Here is an 18,073-nt window from a genome sequence, read left to right as displayed (position 1 = left end):
CTATATCACAATACACAACATATATATATTTTGATTCTTGAAATCTCCTTTAAAGCACTTGATAAATGCTCAATTTAACCTTTTGATGTATACAGTTACACCAGTATGATGATTCTAGTAGTCCCTGCAACATATAGGGTGTGTTCACACGTAGCGTCTTTTTCTGATGAAAAACCATGGCCAGACCATTTTTTCAGGTAGAAAAAATGCTGGCAGCGTTTGTTCCAAAAAACAGTTGAGAGTGTCTTTTGTTGCCATAACATCAGCTACTAGCTAACAGGCTAGTTTTCCTAACGACAAGCAGTAAACACAAACTTACAAGAAAATCTTAGTATCTGTCCAATTAGACTCCAGACAGCCTCTTTATGATGAATGTTATGATACAGTTTAACTTTCATGTCATACAGTTCACTGTGCTCAGAAACTAGCACAATTAACCTCTCCACCGCTACCTTCTCTATTTTTGGTGGTTGCTATGGGAAATGACAGGTCCCACTATTCAGCTTGTGACTGGTCAGCTGTCAAACAAGTGGCCCATTCCAGAACTGCGGGTACATTTGAAGTATAGAAAAACCAAACAGAGTATTTCAAGTCGGTGAGATCACGTCTGACATGGACAGTCTCCTGTTGTTTGCGACATGTGCGAAAGGGCAACTTTGGACAAAATCCGAACCTGATTCTGCGGAAATAGTCCATAGCTCACATGTGAAAACAGCTTAACAGAGTTGCGCGTCCGTAGTTAAAAGACCAAAAACAACAACAGTTTCTGTCTGACTCAAAAACTTTTAAAACCATTTTTAAATGGTTTAAAAAGAGTGATATAATCCTAACAAATACATCTGAATTACAGATCTTTCATGAACTTGAATAAAAAGTGCATGTCTCTTATGCATTTCTGATCTGGGGGGTATTCCAGAAAGGGGGTTTAGTGAAAACTCTTAGTTAACTGAGACTAGGTAGTAAATCTCCTAATAGAAGAGCCCTATGGTTTCATTCTCCTAGCAAAACAAAGCTATAGGGCTCTTCTATTAGGAATTTTACAACTTGCTCTGAGTTAATTCAGAGTTTTCACTAAACCCCCTTTCTGGAATACCCCCTGGAAAATAAAACGGCTCTCAAAACATATTTTCAGACAGCGGTTGTTTTCTTTTTCAGCAAAACCTTTAATTTTTGAATTTGTCTGTATAATTTGGAGTTCTGTCGTTTTATTTTTCTTCGTCCTGACCTTCTTTGTCTGAAACGATAAAATCAAATTTAAATTCAAATTGATTTAAGTAGCCTATTTCATTTTCAATATTTTTCAGCTTACTTAGAACATGGGCAGTTGACTAAAAGGCACACTCCTTAATCCTTAACAATAAGTTATATTTTTTTAAAAATTGATATTTATTATGAAAGGTGCACTATGCAACTTTTTTACGGCCATTTAAACAAACAAAGAGACAGAGCTGTTGATACAAGGAATAGCAGTTTGCAAGAGCTAACACAAGTTTTAGATGTAGTTTAAAGCCGTATGTTTGCAATTGTATTTGTAAACATTAGAGCAAAACAGACTTGTAATTTGAGTTATGGTGGGGTGAGAACAAAAAGAGCACATTTTCCATCTAGAAGTCCTTCAGTTCAAGAATATAGGACTACGTAAGCAAAATTGTCTCTAAAAATGTTACATAGTGCACCTTCAATTAAAATGTGTAAACAAACCATGCATAAGTTATGGCGTGTACCTTTAAGACAGAACACCTTGGCAGAAACAGTTCAGTTACATACTATCATGTTGACAATCCTAACAAAGAACTACATTTTTCTCAACCTGCCTATGACTTACTATATAGTTACCCTATATAGAAAAATTACAGACTCATGGACCTATAGACTCATCTAACCATGCACTAATCTAACCTGGACATCGGTGGTTCAGGGTCTAGTTCAGGACTTTGTGGTGGTGACATCTCTACAAACTGCTGCCTTCTTGCTCTACACCTCCACTGTGCCTCTCTCCAATACCTACGCTTGTGCCTTTGCTCCCTTTTACCCAGATCGGCAACTCTGCTTGTCTGCCTTGTGTTTCTCCTTTTGTGCCATCCATTTCTGTCTTTTTGCAAATATGCTGCCCTCCTTACAGGGTCAGCATCTCGCAGTGCCCTGTATTGACGTTGCCATTCTGCTGCTGACAGCTTCATCTACCTAGAGCAGAAATGAATCAATTTCTCTAACCTGGAATGGTATACCACACATGTACCCTTTACATTAAAAAGACCCAGAATCCATAATAAATTTCAAATAATGCAAAATGCTTAAATGTAATTGGAAACATTTGTTATTCATTGTCAGCTGTTATTGTTACCATTAACAGAGTTAAAGGGAACAGAGTTGACATTTACCATTTTATGCCTTAACTTCATGTGCTAACCATCACACCAGATACCACATGTCTAAAAACAGAATTTCATGGATTTTCATATTATCGCTTTTCAAAAATTGAATGAGATTCAGTGCAATATCACAATAACAGATTTGACAAATAATTAATGTACTGTTGGTGTATCCTCAACATTTTGCACAGAATAATGAGAGAAGAGGCATTACATACCTCACTGCCTTCCAGATGTTCCCCCCCAGAAGAAGCAACATCAGTGGGTGCAGGTCACGTGCTTTTTATTAGAACTATTTCGGGTTTTTATGTGGTTTTATAACAGAGGTAACAGAGTTGATGAGAACATTGGGACAGACGCAAAATATATATATCAATGAAATTGCATATTGTACACTCACTCTCTAATTAGGGTCGTGCTCATAGCACGAAAGGCAGGGAAACACCCTGGACAGGCTGCCAGTCCATCGCAGGGCAGACACATAAACACACTCACACACACATTCATACCCAGGGGCAATTCAGCATCTCCAGTTCCTCGGACTGTGGGCGGAAACCCACGCAGACACAGGGACATGCGAACTCCACACAGAAAGGACCCTGGCCGCGTGGCCGGGAATAGAACCCGAGACAGCGCTACCTACTGCGCCACCTTGACATATTATACAGAAAATAGTCAATAATATGGGTGTGATAGTCATTTAGTTGATATTTTATGTATAAATTGTGCCTAAAATACACAATTTATACAGCAAGAATTATTATTAGTGAAAGTTTAATATAAGTAGTATTATTATTCAAAGCTGATTCAATAAAGGGTTTTTTTTTTTTGGAAACACAAAATGTACCCTCAATTCTAGAACCAATCAACTGTTTGACGTAGGGTGTTTGAACTTTTTTCAACTGAAAGAAAAAAAAAACGCCCTGAGCTGCAGAAAAACACGCCAGCGACGGTGTTAAAAACGCTCAGGACGTTTTTGAAAACACGGTCTACTTCATAGAATTAAATGTAAAACAGACACTGACAGCTTCAAAAAAGACGGTACATGTGAACACAGCCTACGTCTGCATTAAAACATTGTTCATATTCATTAGTGGTTTCTATTGGAACAATTTTAAACTTGGATGCAAAAGAGCGGGAAATCACAACCAAGTTAAATTTAACAAAACAGTATTTACTCAACATCTTCCTTATGATGCCCAAACCACTGTCAGACGATGGATCCAGTGCTGTTTCTTTCCAGAATCAATTCGTCTGCCTCCATCTTCTTTTACTGTTTAAGGACTCAACACGTATAAACCTGCTTTGGCGCCTCACTCCTTTCGTTCTCTCCTGGCTCTTGCTCTGTTCTCTCCAGATACGAAAATACGCGTCTCGCCTACATACGTCTCACACACACACACGAGGTCTGGATGGGCGGGCAAGTGTGTGTGACGTATGTATAGCCGTTTTCACATATGCACTACGGACCATAACTGCCCAGGTCTGCATTATGTCCGACGTTGCCCTTTCACACATGCAGCATACAACAGCAGATAGTCTGTGTCACACACCCTCTCACCTTCGTTCTCACGAAATACTCCGTTTGGTTTAGTCGAGGGGTGACACCTGGGTAGAGTGTGCAGGAGGCAGGACATGACGCAAAAAGTACTCTGCGAAAATCTCAGTGTTTTGTTTACAACATATCGAAAAATGCGTACCGACTTTAGTCTGACGATTTCGGCTTCGACCCTTACCAACAGAGTTCCCGAATCTCATCGTCTCTCCAGTTAGACATTTTCGCTAGCATCTTCATGTAAATGACCCTTCTTCTTCAGCCTCGGATGTTTGTATTCTTCCGGTTTCGCGCCAGTCGCGTGTTAGAAACGGCATCAACACGCCCACTTGCTTGCTGTGCATACTCCGGAGTATAATCCGCTCTATTCACACATGTACCCAAGCGAAGACAAAACAGAGTTTGTACTAGGGGGCTGGTAGAATAAAGTCTAGAATCCAAGTGGACTGATTCGGACATTTTTGCTCACACTTCCAGCTCCTCCGGTTAGATTCCAGATTATTTTAGTTTTTTCGGTTTGTGTCTGTGAGAGGGAGAGGGTCATAGGAGAGGGAGAAGCGAGACACTGAAGTGTGTCTCCTGTCGGCGGCTTAAAAAAGATTACGTGACAGTTTGTACTCGACGTTCATGATATAGTTAGTTATTATATCAAACATAGAACAAGCCGCGATACATCGACTATATTCGCCCAGCCCTAGATGAAATCTAGCAGACTATCTTTCCGAGTTTTATTCTTTGTGCCATGTGCTTGATGTCTGCTTTAGATCACCATGGAAAATTTTGGAGCCACAGAGGTCCAAGAGCTGATCCCAAATGGCATGGACATCAGTGTGAACAACTCAAACAAGTACAGCACTGTTACCTTTTCATTTATCCTGCTCTGTTTCCTTTTTGTTTCATTACACTTCATAGCCTGGCAGTCGGCAGCTCTTTCTGAGGAGTCATTAAAACATGTGTCGTGTTGAATCCCCAGGTGGAAATTCCCCTGAGTTAGTTCAGCTAAACTCGCAGTAACAGTCAAAAGTTTGGACACACTTTCCCATTTGGAAGTTCGGCTTACTAAACTTAGCTCTTTGCACCACTCATCATATCGGTTTTCTGGATGACAAACTGTTCTAACACAGGGACCAGCTGATTTATCTTTGTTTACTGGGCAAACAGTAAAATTCATCGTAATTAAAATGAAATTTATAAACAGTTCATACGTATATACTCTGGCCAAACACAAACCCAGTAATGTGTCCTATGTCACATGGTATGTGGTTTTGTGAAACAAGAAAGGTAACAGAGATAATTAATGCACATTTGGCCATTTGACAACAGGAAGACACTCCCACAGTTCTAGTGGAAACACATGTATGGGCAGATCCCTCTGTTTTAAGTTACATTTGACTCTCAAAGTGCCTGGTTATCTCTCTAAGTTAAAGTCCTGTAGGGTTTAACAAATGTAAGGTATGTAGCAGGCAGTTTTGAGCTTGTTTAACAGAAACATTTAGAGGACATAGAATAGTCTGCCATTAGTTTGCATGCTAGTTAACATGTGTTAATCTTTTCCCTAGGCAGGATTTTGTGAATGCTTACGTTAACTACATTTTCAACGCGTCTGTTGCCCCCATGTTTGAGGCGTTCTACTCAGGCTTTCATAAAGTGTGTGGCGGGAAGGTTCTGGGCCTCTTTCAGCCAAATGAACTGCAAGCCATGGTCATTGGCAACACCAATTATGACTGGAAGGAGCTGGAGAAGGTAATGACACTCATCACCCAGCCTCACAGACATTAGAATCATTATAATAAAACACACACACTTACACAAACACACACCCACCCACACTGTAGACACTCATCACCCTGCCTGACAGACGTTAGAATCGTTATAATAAAACACTTGTCTGACATTTTGTTGAGTGTGAGGTCAATGTATAGATGTTTCATTCACAGTACTGAACTGGTCTTATCTGTTGTCTCACACACACGCATAGACACCTCTTCCATGGTAGTTGTGAAAGCTCCATTTGAAAGACTGTTAAAGCTTCCCTAACCAGAAGGTGATGGGTGAGAAGGTGTGTCGGAAGGTGGAGTACAAAGCAAAAGACCAACAGTCTGACTCACATTTACCCCATACGTGCAGGAGCCCTGCACACAGCCGTATACATTTTCATCTCCCCACAACATGTCAGGCCAGTGACTCTAACTCCTCGTTCGATCACTGTTTTCCACTCATGTCTTGAATGCTGATGAAAAGAATTCACAGTGAATACAGTTGCAGGATTTGAAACACCATTGTGTTATTGGCATCCCTTCAACAGATAGCTGAGGCACTGAAAATGCACGTATGCAGACAGTTTGTCTCCTGTAATCTGAGACTTCATGACCTGTAATGCCATTTTTTATGTCAGGAAGTATAGAACTGAGTTACTAAAACACTGCCCTATGTGCACACTGTTGTCTTTATGGCTGTGTGCACACTGTTGTCCTCATGGCTCTGTAACAGTAGATAGCATGTTTGCTGCGTGTATTTTTCATCTGGTGAGATGACAGTGAGATTAACTCATTGGAAAAGTGTGAACAGGGATGGAAATAAACATTAGCTGTTAATGCTGGTGTAAGTCGCTGTCAGAAGTAATAAAATAAAAAAAGGATAACTAGTGTGTCAGACACCTTAGTTGGGGCTGTTGAAGATGTCTCAGATCTCACTTCAGTTCGACCTTGAAAACAGTTGGCTTCCCACTGTTACCAGTGAAAGCATTACCAGATTTTCACACAAGTCATAAAAGTAGATAAAGAGAACCCAATTAAACAAATGAGACAAAAATGTTATACTTGGTCATTTATTTACTGAGTAAAATGATCCAATATTACATATCTGTCAGGTGTGAGTGGGCACCCTGTTTTATTTAAAGGACAGGGATCTTTGCAACACGTTTGTGGAAGTGGCACAAACAAAGGAGATTTCTGAGGGCCTCCGAAAAAGAGTTGTTGATGCTCATCAGGCTGGAGAAGGTTACAAAACTGTCTCTAAAGAGTTTGGACTCCACCAATCCACAGTCAGACAGATTGTGTACAAATGGAGGAAATTCCCTACCCAGGAGTGGTCGACCAACAAAGATCACTCAACGAGTAAGACATGTAGTAGTCTGTGAGGTCACAATGGAACCCAGGGTAACTTTTAAAGGCCTCTGTCACATTTGCTAATGTTAGTGTTCATGAGTCCACTATCAGAATAACACTAAAAAAACACTGGTGTGCATAGCAGGGTTGCAAGGAAAAAGCCACAGCTCTCCAAAAAGAATGTTGCGGCCCATCTGCTGCTTGCTAAAGATCACGTGGACAAGCCAGAAGGCTATTCGAAAAATGTTTTGTGGATGGATGAGAGCAAAATGGAACTTTTTGGTTTAAATGAGAAGCATTATGTATGGAGAAAGGAAAACACTGCATTCCAGCATAAGAACCTTATCACATCTGTGAAACATAGTCGTGGTAGTATCATGGTTTGGGCTTGTTTTGCTGCATCTGGGTTAGGACGACCTGCCATCATTGATGGAACAATGAATTCTGAATTAGACCAGCAAATTCTAAAGGAAAATGTCAGGACATCTGTCCGTGAACTGAGTCAAGAGAACTTGGGTCATGACCAAAGAGGATGACCCGAAGCACACAAGTCTTTCTACCAAAGAATGGTTAAAGAAGAACAAAGTTAATGTTTTGGAATGGCCAAGTCAAAGTCCTGACCTTAATCCTATAGCAATGTTGTGGAAGGACCTGAAGCAAGTAGTTGACGTGAGGAAATCCACCAGCGTCCCAGAGTTGAAGCTGTTCTGTACGGAGGAATGGGCTAAAATTCCTCCAAGCTGATGTGTAGGACTGATCAACAGTTACCGGAAACGTTTAGCTGCAGTTATTGCTGCACAAGAGGGTCACACCAGATACTGAAAGCAAAGGTTCACATAGTTTTGCCACTCACAGATATGTAATATTGGAATATTTAGGACTTGTGTGAAAATCTGATGATGTTTAGGTCATATCTATGCAGACATATAGAAAATTCTAAAGGGGTCACAAACTTTCAAGCACCACTCTAGTTCTACAAATAGATTTCTGCCCATTTCACATGTCTTTGGTGCTGTTCTTTATTGGACTTGGCTTTTTGTACCATACCAATGCTCTGAAAGCACCTGGCATCTGGTAGACCAAGCTGTTTCTACCAAAATCAAAAATAGTCTTGCTTTTCACTAATGAATTCCTAACTGTCTCTTGCCTGATTCTGGAAAAATTATAAATGGCCCTATTCTTTATGCCACTCTATCACATGCAAGTATCTTTTGTTCGTTGATTGCATTGGGGTACCTTGTAATTTCACTGGTTTTCTTTTCCTTGTGATGGGCAATCCACAATTTTACTCTTCTGAAAAAAGGTCACTGCCTCTTCCCATGCTCTGATTAAAGACGACTTGCATAATAACTGTGCGCACCAACTCTGATGCTTTTATACTAATGGTTCAAATCTGATACTATTAGGGGTGTAACGATACGCCAAAGTCACGGTTTGGTACATACCTCTGTTTTGAAGTCGGTACGGTTTCGTTACAATGAAAAAAGACACGCAAAACATGAAATTTACTTTCATTTAATATGCACTTACTTGTAAACTTATAAACTTCCACAAACTTTTCACATTTGGATGATGCCGTCTCAAATGAGACTGTTCGACATACTGCCAGCAACATACCCGCTTTCAGTTTAATAATGCCGGCACATTGCCTTCGTCTCATCCACTTGCCTTTGCCCATTGCTACTGTAATTCACTGGGAAACCAAAACATTCCCAAACAGAGGACCTTAAGGATACGGGAAGGTCCTGAAGCTTTGGCTTTACGGTCGCCATACTTACGAGGCTGCGTCATTGAACACGTGCTAATTCAGTTGCTAAGTAATGGCTCCGTTATGGAATCGGAGATATATATATATATATATATATATATATATATTTATATATATATATACATAATTTATATTTGTATTTCTAAATATAGGATAAACCCTTTTATCATAAACTGTTCATATGGAGCTGTAGCAGTAATTGGGACATAAAGAGACAAAGAGGTTTAGTTATTGCATAAGTCAGTCCTGCAGGGCGTATGTGCATCGGTTTGTTCATATTTGTTCTGTGTGATGATTCATATCTGTTGTCTGGGATCTTCCTCAGAGCACAGAATATAAGGGGGAGTACTCTGCAGATCATCCCACAATCCAGTTCTTCTGGGAGGTTTTCCATGAACTGTCTCTGGAGCAGAAAAAACAGTTTCTTTGTAAGTAGCAGGCTCTGTGGAAGCCTCCATGTATTCTACTGAACAGTCTTAGTCTACAGAGGCACCCCAGCCTGACTTACCACATGTGTGTAGTATAACAGAGAGAAGTTTCACGGGAGAGGGAGTGTCCCAGGCCAAAACATGCTCTCTGGACTAAGAGAGAATGTCATGCTTGTCATGACCCTGGTCATCTGAAAGATCCGTGTCAGTGTTAGGATCAGGGAAACTGGATGATTTTAACTGAAATGTCCAACAACTTTTGAAGCTGTAAACAATCATTAGTGAATTTTCTGGCCCCTCTGCTAGAGAATGTCAACATTTTTTAAAATTTTTTCTCCAGTATTCCTTTTCGTTCCGTCTTGGTCTCTGTCATCATGCATTGCATGTGATGCTTACTACGGTATTAACCTGTGGCTGCTTAATTGTGGTTATTAATGCTGGGGTTAAGGTTGTGATTAACTATGGTGTAACTATTTTTTTGTATTGTGTTGTTGTATGTTGTCACTACAGTGTTCCTTACTGGGAGTGACCGTATCCCTATCCTGGGTATGAAGAGCTTGGCTTTGGTCATACAGCCCACAGGTGGAGGTGAGCATTACCTCCCAGTGGCCCACACCTGCTTCAACCTGCTGGACCTGCCCAAATACAGCAGCCGTGAGGTACTACGAGAGAAGCTCCTGCAGGCCATAGGCCACAACCAGGGCTTCAATCTGGCTTAAGGCCCCTTCAGTGCTGGGAAAAAGTACTGAAACTACATCTTAACCACGGACTGCCAGTGCAATGCGTACAAGTATTAAAACGTTTTAGGTTTGGTTCAGCCAAGAACTTGACTGTATGAATTTTGGTTATGGAATCGACCCTTTGCTAAACTCTGCCTGGTTACCACTCAAGTGCCTGAGAGTCAGTTTTGCTCTCAGGCATTTGAGTTTTGGCCAATAATATGCTAGGATCAGTACCAGTGCCTCCAACAGGGAGACATGCATTTAGTGCAGGGGTGGGCAAATCCAGTCCTGGAGGGCCAATGTCCTGCCGGTTTTTGTTTTCACCTCTTAGCTACCTGTTGATTTTCACTTTAAAACAGGTGTGCATGCTCTTCAGCCAATCATGTCTCTTTTCCACTACGACGGTGCTGGTGCTGGTGCTGGTGCTGGTGCCCGTGCCCGTGCCCGTGCCGGTGCGGTGCCGGTGCGGAGCCAGTGCTGCCTCGGTGCCTTTTGAGAACCGGCCTGCATTTCCACTGGTTTGGGAACCGAACGCTACATAGCGAAAGTTTGGGTAATTTCCGTGGGGAAAATATGATGTCGGACAGAACGCATTGCTTGCTCTTTATAAATTTACTTTTACGCTAGGCTTCCACACAGCGAAACACCTCACGAATTTTGTCCCAGAACTTTTCGCTCTGGGGGCAAAATTCATGAAAATAGTAAGTCTGTCACCTAGCTCAAAAGTTAAAACGAGTGTTTAAATGAAGGTCTGCATGAAGTGGTTTAATTGCACCAGCCAGAGCTGAGAGAGAGAGTGTCTTTTTCTACCACTCTGGGTCCGACTACGTTCATGTAACATGTAAACAACAGCCCGTATTGATGTAGACACAAATTGTTACTCATGCATCTTTTAATCATATACATATTTTCATGCTACAAATATCCTTTAGCCTACCGCTACTTGGTCAGACGTTTTTTGTTACTCCCGCCTCTCTAAAGAACGTCATGTATCAAACGCTGAACTGATTGGTTTTCGCGTGGTTGTTATTTGCATAGCCTCTGACGTCAGCGGTTCCAACTTTGGGACCAGCATTTCTGTGGTGCCGTGCCGGTGCCAGTTTTCGGCTCCGGCACCAGTATTTTGTCAGTGGAAAAGCGCGGGTGCCGGTGCTCGATCGGGCACCGGCACCGCGGCAGTGGAAAAGGGGTATCAGAGACTGTATTTAGTTGGTTGACAAGAAAAACAGCAGGACCATGGCCCTCCAGGACTGGATTTGCCCACCCCTGACTTAGTGGATGCTTCCATAAAGTTTAAGGTTCTTTGGGTGTCTGTTCGTGAGTTTCTGCGCCAGAGATTCTAAAGCTTAGGATAACCTTTAAATTGATTTTCTGAATCATTCTCATTTATGGTAGTTTTCCTACCAATGCTGGATTTAAATGAGCTAAATGCACATCCATTCACTCAGTGCTTGTTTCATCCTGTATGAATCAGTGAGTAATAATCATTCAGCTTTGATGGGACAGTTTTGGAAGAGCAGCACGTTCATTTTCATAATTATTGCCGTTTGCTAACTCTCAGTGAAAACTCAGGTCAACGCTGAGAGGCATTTTAACGGGCAGAGCTTAGCAGACAGTCAATCATGTGCTCAGGGCACCAAAAAAAAGCCTGACTCATTTTGATAGTCATATATTCATATGTTTTTGTTTGACCCTTAAACTGGTAAACTGCAAGACTGAGGCACTGTTTTACAGACAGGAAAAATGGCCGCCAAGCCCTGTTCCACAACTTTGACATGCTGTATTTCAAGAAACTTAAAGTGTTCAGTATCTTTTCTTCATGTCAGTGAAATATAATTTTGGTCAGTAATGTCTTACGATGAAGATAATAATTAAAGATGATAAACTGTGACCTCTTGATATAGTGCCCCCTACAGAAGGAATGCAGGAGAGTCACCTGTATTTTTAGCTCGTCGGTTCCAAGGATTTTTTTTTCTTTTTTTAGAATTTGATTTCACAAACTGCCATTAGTTACTGTTCACAGATCTGTTGTTTATATGTATATGAATACACTTTTAAAATGTCAAAGCATGTCTTTTTTTTGTAAACTGAGCTAGCATGAAACAAGCACTGTGCATAACTTAAAACAGTCTTATTAGTCAACTGATGAAAAATGTGATTTAAGGACATAGAGGGATTTTTGGATTGATTTGTCATGGCTGTAAGCCTTAATTAGAATTACACAAACTTCATAGACAGGCATTGAAATTTTCATGTTTTCTTTCTCAGCCATAATCCTGTTGTGGGTGTGAAGTAGGAAATTTGAAAAGAAATAACTTAAACTCAGCTAATAGTACATTGCTCTATCAAAAGTCAGGAGACACTGAAAGTTACAAATAAATTGTCTCAATTTCAGGAAAGTAATGGTTTGTGGTCTTGTGTTTTCACCATATCAGTTTGACTTTTTTTCATCTTAAGGAAAACTGGTAGTTCTGTTTAAATGAGTGATGAGATCAGAGATGACTACATTGGGCCTTGATTGTGTCATAATTATGCCAAAGTTCTGGCTCTGGTTCTCTCAGACATTTACAGTCCACCAGCACCTGCCTCTCAAATGGTGTTAAGTCTTTATTTGAATAATGAGCACAGCGATAAGCAGTGGACCATGCTCCTGTATAAATCTCAGTCTACAAAACAGCTCTCAGCCAAATGTCCCAGAGTCAGGTACTCTGAAAGTCTTTAAATTATTATATGTAAATAGGCTTAAGGTAGTGCTAGTGCTAGTGAAGCCCTTCATTTAAACAAGCAGAGGGCAATGGAGAGCGTAGATGTAGGGACCAGATCTGGTGACCTTGTCAATCAGTGTGTCTTGGTCTAATGTGATCAGTGTTGTTAGCAAGTTCTGCCTTTTGATGGTATGGCTACCTACCTATCTATCTGATCCAAGCCCTGCCCTGCAGCCTCATGGCTTTCCCATGTACATATATGCCTCAGAATTACTAGGTTTACCCCACATTTACCAAACCACTTCCACCTTGAGAAATCTTCTCCTATGGTTGCTAATCCTCTATGTTTATTCACACATGACATTCCAGATCCAGCTCTACCCTAGACACTTTACACAAACTGAGCAGTACCTCTACACCTGCTTGCTCATTCCCAGTTAATAAAGGAAATCTTTAACCTACTAAACTGACCTCCAGCTGATGAAGAACACCCTACCTTCTTTTTAAATTAAATTTCATTTAAAGGCTTTACTTCATATTTATAATTTCAGGATGGTTTTCCTTGAGAAAATATCCACTGTAAAAAGCACTCTGTAAATAGAGCTTAACAAAGTAATACTGGTAAAAATGTATTGCAACTGATTGTGACTTACAGGTCACCACACAGTAGTATTTAACTGATAGAACAATCTACGTAACAGATAAAACAGTCTACTGTGTATACTGTCTGAAAAACAAACATTTTTTGTGTATATATGCTTTATTGAATAGTATGATTAATACATGCACACTGGTTTACAGTAGACCTGGATGAGAGGGCTTAATCATAGTGGGACATCCTGTCCCTGCTGCAGTTGTTCAGTGGGGCAGTTTATGATGGATGAGTTTGTAGTGTGAACCACAGGAGGGGCAGCGCTGGGGGTTTCCCTCATGAAGCCAGAACCACACAATAGCAGTGTTGTCCTCCTCACCTTGAAACAAAGGCAAACACTGCATGTTACCTACATATCAGCAGCAAACTGTTCAGCTGTGTGAGATTAGAAGGGTTTTTTTTTAGCACTTTAGGTTTAGGTTGAATCTGAGAACATAGTAATGTATTTTTGTTTATTTGGGTATCTTGATTTTTATTGGCTATAGTTGAAGAAACAAAAATCTGTTGGATCAATCAAATGTCAGAGCTGAATAATTCTAATCTAAGATTTTAGGTGATTAAATGTGTTGTCTTTTTTAAACTGGACACTCTTAAAACTAGATTAATTTAGATTAACATTAGATTAACTGCTATGAATTACTCTTTCCCTTTGACCTTGTCCTTAAAACAGAGCCGCTATGAGACAGTGCGTGTCTTACAGAGACAGCCGACCAGCCGTTTGTTGCTAATTCCAGGGACAATGTGAGGGTCCTCTTTGGTTCCCGCATACAGCTTTGGTTTAAATATGCTGTATGGATCCTGCGCATCGAGAGAAAAGGAAGAAGTCCAACAATGAGCTATGTTACTGAAAACAGTAGTAGAATTAAGCGACCGTTGGACAAGTAAAAAGTAACGGACTGTTTACCTGTCCCTTTTTCAGCGCCTGCAAAATGCGTCGCTCTAACCCCGCGGCCTGCTCATCATCAGTTGGAATACCTGTTGACAAACAGGCCCATCCCTTTAGCGACGTACTGCAAATGCAGTCAGAACTGATACTGTTGACACAAAAACTTTAGTAATAGCTTGACCGATTTCCTTGTTGGGGCTGCGTACGCGTTGAAACGCACGACAGCAACCTCAAATGACCTCCCCGCTGTTCGCCATGTCAAGACAGAGTTGGCAAGGTGTCTTGTGCTGTTTGCCAAAAAGGGAGGACCTATTTAACGTCCTTCCATGACTATAATATTGATATGACCTTGGTTTTGCTTTTAATTAACTGCTATTCCCCGAAAAATGCTGGAAATTGTGTCGTCGATACAACCGAATTTAAAACGTTTGAATATTTACATAAATCGGTAAATGCGAATGAGGCAACTGGAAAATGGTTATACTTAGAAAAAACAGTCTTATTATACGTACTGTTTCGTTATCGCAGCATGTGCGCAATACTTTGGTGCGACTAAGTACATGTTATGTACTTAGAGTTGCACGATTCTATGATAAAATTCCATTCTGTCATCTATTTTTGATGAACACATGCCCCCAAATCGCAACTATAAAGCTTAATATTACAATGTTTGATTTGCTTTTTATAGAATAGGCTACGTTTGACTTCTTACCTCTTCCACTGGCAAAGACCCGAGGCTGTACTTTCATCGAAATGTTTTGTCGTGCCCGCAAAGTTAAGCTACATGTTCGGAGAAATAGTCTGCTTGCCATAGTTTCTGCTTTATAACTTTCCCTTCTTCAGGCGAAGGACCACAAGCAACCCTTGGAACTGAAATGACCTCAGCAGTGCATAAACCGAGCCACACGATTGGAGGACACCACTCATAGAGCGAAGTTGTAGTCAAAGTTTTGACCAATGAGTTGACAAAGAGCTCCACAGAGAAGCAGCGTTTATGAATGTTATGAATTATTTTAAGACTTTAAATATATTATAAACTAGGCTATGTACTTTTTTAAAATATACTGTATATGTAAGTTTGTTCATGTTAATAGTTATGTAAATAATTCGTTATCAGGTCTTACTTTTATCATGCACTGTTTGTGGTCATTCAGTTTATGTGAGACGACTGTTTTTCTTTTAAATTGGAAGAGGAGTGTGGGTCATTGGAGTTTTGGAATGTCAGGTTTGATGAAGGATGAAAACGGAACCCTGAATCCCATGTTGACAGCTGTATTCTACAGAATTTAGAGTTTGGTCACTCACGGACACGGACACTGATGAGACAGTGGAACTCATGATCACAGGTGTGTGTGTGTGTGTCTGTAAAGAGGGAAATATGCAGTTAAAGAAATAAACATATCGGACATCACTATACAATTTGTATACAGTAATTATTTAAAATAGTTCTCGGTAAAACTGGTAAAAGTTCAAATGACTGCGTTTTGCAGTTTGGTGGCGCCCAGTTCAGATTACTCACAATCACTGGTGTCTCGCAAAGCAATATAGTGGTTCATAATTATAATGTCCAAAATTCACTCATTATAGTTTCAAAATTAAACTTAAACTTAACAGGTTACCTCGAAATTATGAAATTAGTCAATTCATGTTGGCCACTACATCTCTAATTGATGTTGTGTAATGTTCATATCCCGACATGCTCGCTAGATGGGACCAGGGAATGTGTAATTAATTATGGTGCCATGACAACAATTAGGCCTAATAGCCGTACAGAAATGCGTTGAGTATCAACGATTATAAATGAAAGTCAGGTGAGTACTGGCAAAACCATAACACTAAATCAAAGCTTCATGTGTGTCTTTAAGCACCATCCAACAATTCTTTAATGAATTTTGCGCTCAGTTACACAGGCTCGCATGCAATGCATTGGGTGCAAATAGGTGGGCTCATGTAAATTACACCCACATGCCGCTGCAACAAATTTAATAGCTCTCCGATTCTCCAATTAAGACCGTTATTTAGCACAGGCCATCATTTAGTTATGAGTGTGTACAGGCCTCGCGCTCTTTATCCAGGTAGTAGCTGTGCTCCGGTATAATACGTAGAATTCTTGGGTTACAGTATAGGTCGTGATTTCGAATTACTGACGAGGAAATGAAATCACTAGTGGCCTGTTCAATCATATCCTGAGATTTCACTGTGAGGTAGGCGACTAAGTCATTACATAGCCTAATAGGCCTATTTGCGAGTTTCTGACTTTTAATTCTAGGATATGAATCAAAAGTGCGAGACATGAGTTTGTAACTGTAAAAATATCATTTCAACAATTCTGACATATTTTTAATAACTTTATTTTGGATGTTAATGGAAACATTTTAACAATCACTCGCACAAACAAGAAAGAAGAACCTCCCTCCCCTCCTCTCCCAACCTTCCCATAGCACATTAAGGGCCACAAAACAAGAGTATAAAGATCAACTTAAAAAAAAATCTGACATATTAACCCCATAGCCATTCCTGTCATAACTGTAATCTTCATTGTAATTGTAAGAGATATCAAAACGATTAGCCAGCTTTTTCCTACGTTTTTAAAATTAATTTCAGAAGCGCAAACCTGCATTTCACACAATTTTTTTCTCGAATTTTCCACATTCATCTCTCCACTATGAGATTTACCAAAATTCATTTCACATTTTATCCTAACCCTTCCAAATGCTGGACTTCTCGAGGGTTCCCGCCCTATCACTGTAGCGATGCGCGTGCTCTCAGATATGACTGAGGATGACGTCATCCGCGCATTCCTCGACGTTAAGTGACAGCTCAAATTTACCTGGGGAATTGTTTTTATTTTATCTACATTTTAAAATTTTACTATTTGTTTTTAAAGCTCTTAATGGATTAGCTCCACAATACATCACCGATCTGCTGATTCCATATTCTACCCCCTAGATCTCTTAGGTCATCCTCACAACAACTCCTCTCAGTCCCCCACTCACGCCTCAAAACCAAAGGTGACCGGGCTTTTTTCTATTGCTACCCCTAGGCTCTGGAATAGTCTCCCATCTCACGTTAGGTCGTGCTCTACCACTGACAATGTTAAATCAAGATTAAAGACTCACCTTTTTTCTCTTGCTTTTAGTTCAGTCTGAGGTTGCCCCAAAGGTTTCTGTCAAGTCCACTCTTAATTTATTTTTAACGCTTATTTTTAATTTAATTTATTCTTTATTTTCCTACTCTGCGTTCTGATCTATTCTTGGTTTTATTTCAGTCTCTTTAATTTCTTATTTTACCACTTTGATTTTGATACCTTTCACTCATGATCTTTCACTCATCTGTTTTATCTTAGTTTTACCTTAGTTATTTAGTTTCTGTTTTCTATCTGGTATTTCTTTCTGTTTTTGTGCTTTTATTTTATTTTACTTTAAATTTATTTTATGCTCTTAGTCCTGCTTTTATACATGCTATTTATTCCTTTTATCCACTTTTATTGATAATTATTCTGCCTCAACTGGAAAGCACTTTGGGCCAACTCCTGTTGTTTTTAAGTGTGTTATATAAATAAAAGTGACTTGACTACTTGTGTGTGTGTGTGATGTGTTGTACCACGAAACACAGAATTTCTTACCGACTCCAAAAACTTCTCCAGGGTCAACCCAGGATCAAGCTTTTCTCTTTTTTATCTAAGTTCTCATATAAATCCTCATTATGGCATGAAGATCAAGCTATTGCTGCCATTTCTACTGCTGGACCTCAGTCTGATTTCTTACCCTGTTGTTACCTTTCCTTAAGAAATTCAGTCCAGTAACATGATTCGGTTTGACTGTATATGTAGGATACACTGCATGTCTCACGAGACACTTCAGCATTTAGAAGTGTGG

The 18,073-nt window shown here is 40.0% G+C and overlaps 2 protein-coding genes across 2 annotated transcripts in view; one reads left to right on the top strand and one right to left on the bottom strand.

Moving 5' to 3' along the window:
- herc4 (HECT and RLD domain containing E3 ubiquitin protein ligase 4) overlaps positions 1-10,239 on the top strand; it is a 35,781-nt gene extending 25,542 nt beyond the window's left edge. Inside the window, exons 21-24 of the mRNA XM_030771115.1 lie at positions 4,692-4,774; positions 5,487-5,670; positions 9,128-9,230; positions 9,741-10,239. Coding sequence (XP_030626975.1) covers positions 4,692-4,774; positions 5,487-5,670; positions 9,128-9,230; positions 9,741-9,949 — 579 coding nt within the window. The 3' untranslated portion in view covers positions 9,950-10,239. The remainder of the gene's footprint in view (positions 1-4,691; positions 4,775-5,486; positions 5,671-9,127; positions 9,231-9,740) is intronic.
- A 3,159-nt stretch (positions 10,240-13,398) lies between these two features.
- On the bottom strand, positions 13,399-15,080 carry cox5b2 (cytochrome c oxidase subunit 5B2). The gene is made up of 4 exons (XM_030771121.1): positions 14,908-15,080; positions 14,214-14,284; positions 14,008-14,107; positions 13,399-13,628 (listed from the first exon to the last, which is right to left on the bottom strand). The coding sequence occupies exons 1-4, from the start codon at positions 15,005-15,007 to the stop codon at positions 13,516-13,518; spliced, it is 384 nt and encodes a 127-aa protein (XP_030626981.1). The 5' UTR covers positions 15,008-15,080; the 3' UTR covers positions 13,399-13,515.
- Positions 15,081-18,073: the final 2,993 nt, after the last annotated feature.

Source organism: Chanos chanos, chromosome 4 (assembly GCF_902362185.1).
Source record: "Chanos chanos chromosome 4, fChaCha1.1, whole genome shotgun sequence".
Lineage (NCBI taxonomy): Eukaryota > Metazoa > Chordata > Actinopteri > Gonorynchiformes > Chanidae > Chanos > Chanos chanos.
This window is presented reverse-complemented; position numbering and strand designations above follow the sequence as displayed.

Bases quoted from the DNA above. Each gene is read 5' to 3' on its own strand.
- cox5b2 (XM_030771121.1), bottom strand. From the start codon at position 15,007: ATGGCAAGCAGACTATTTCTCCGAACATGTAGCTTAACTTTGCGGGCA. The intron at 14,285-14,907 runs GTAAGAAGTCAA...GTTTGTCAACAG, and splicing joins GGTCTTTGCCAGTGGAAGAG to GTATTCCAACTGATGATGAG. The intron at 14,108-14,213 runs GTAAACAGTCCG...CTCGATGCGCAG, and splicing joins AGGCGCTGAAAAAGGGACAG to GATCCATACAGCATATTTAA.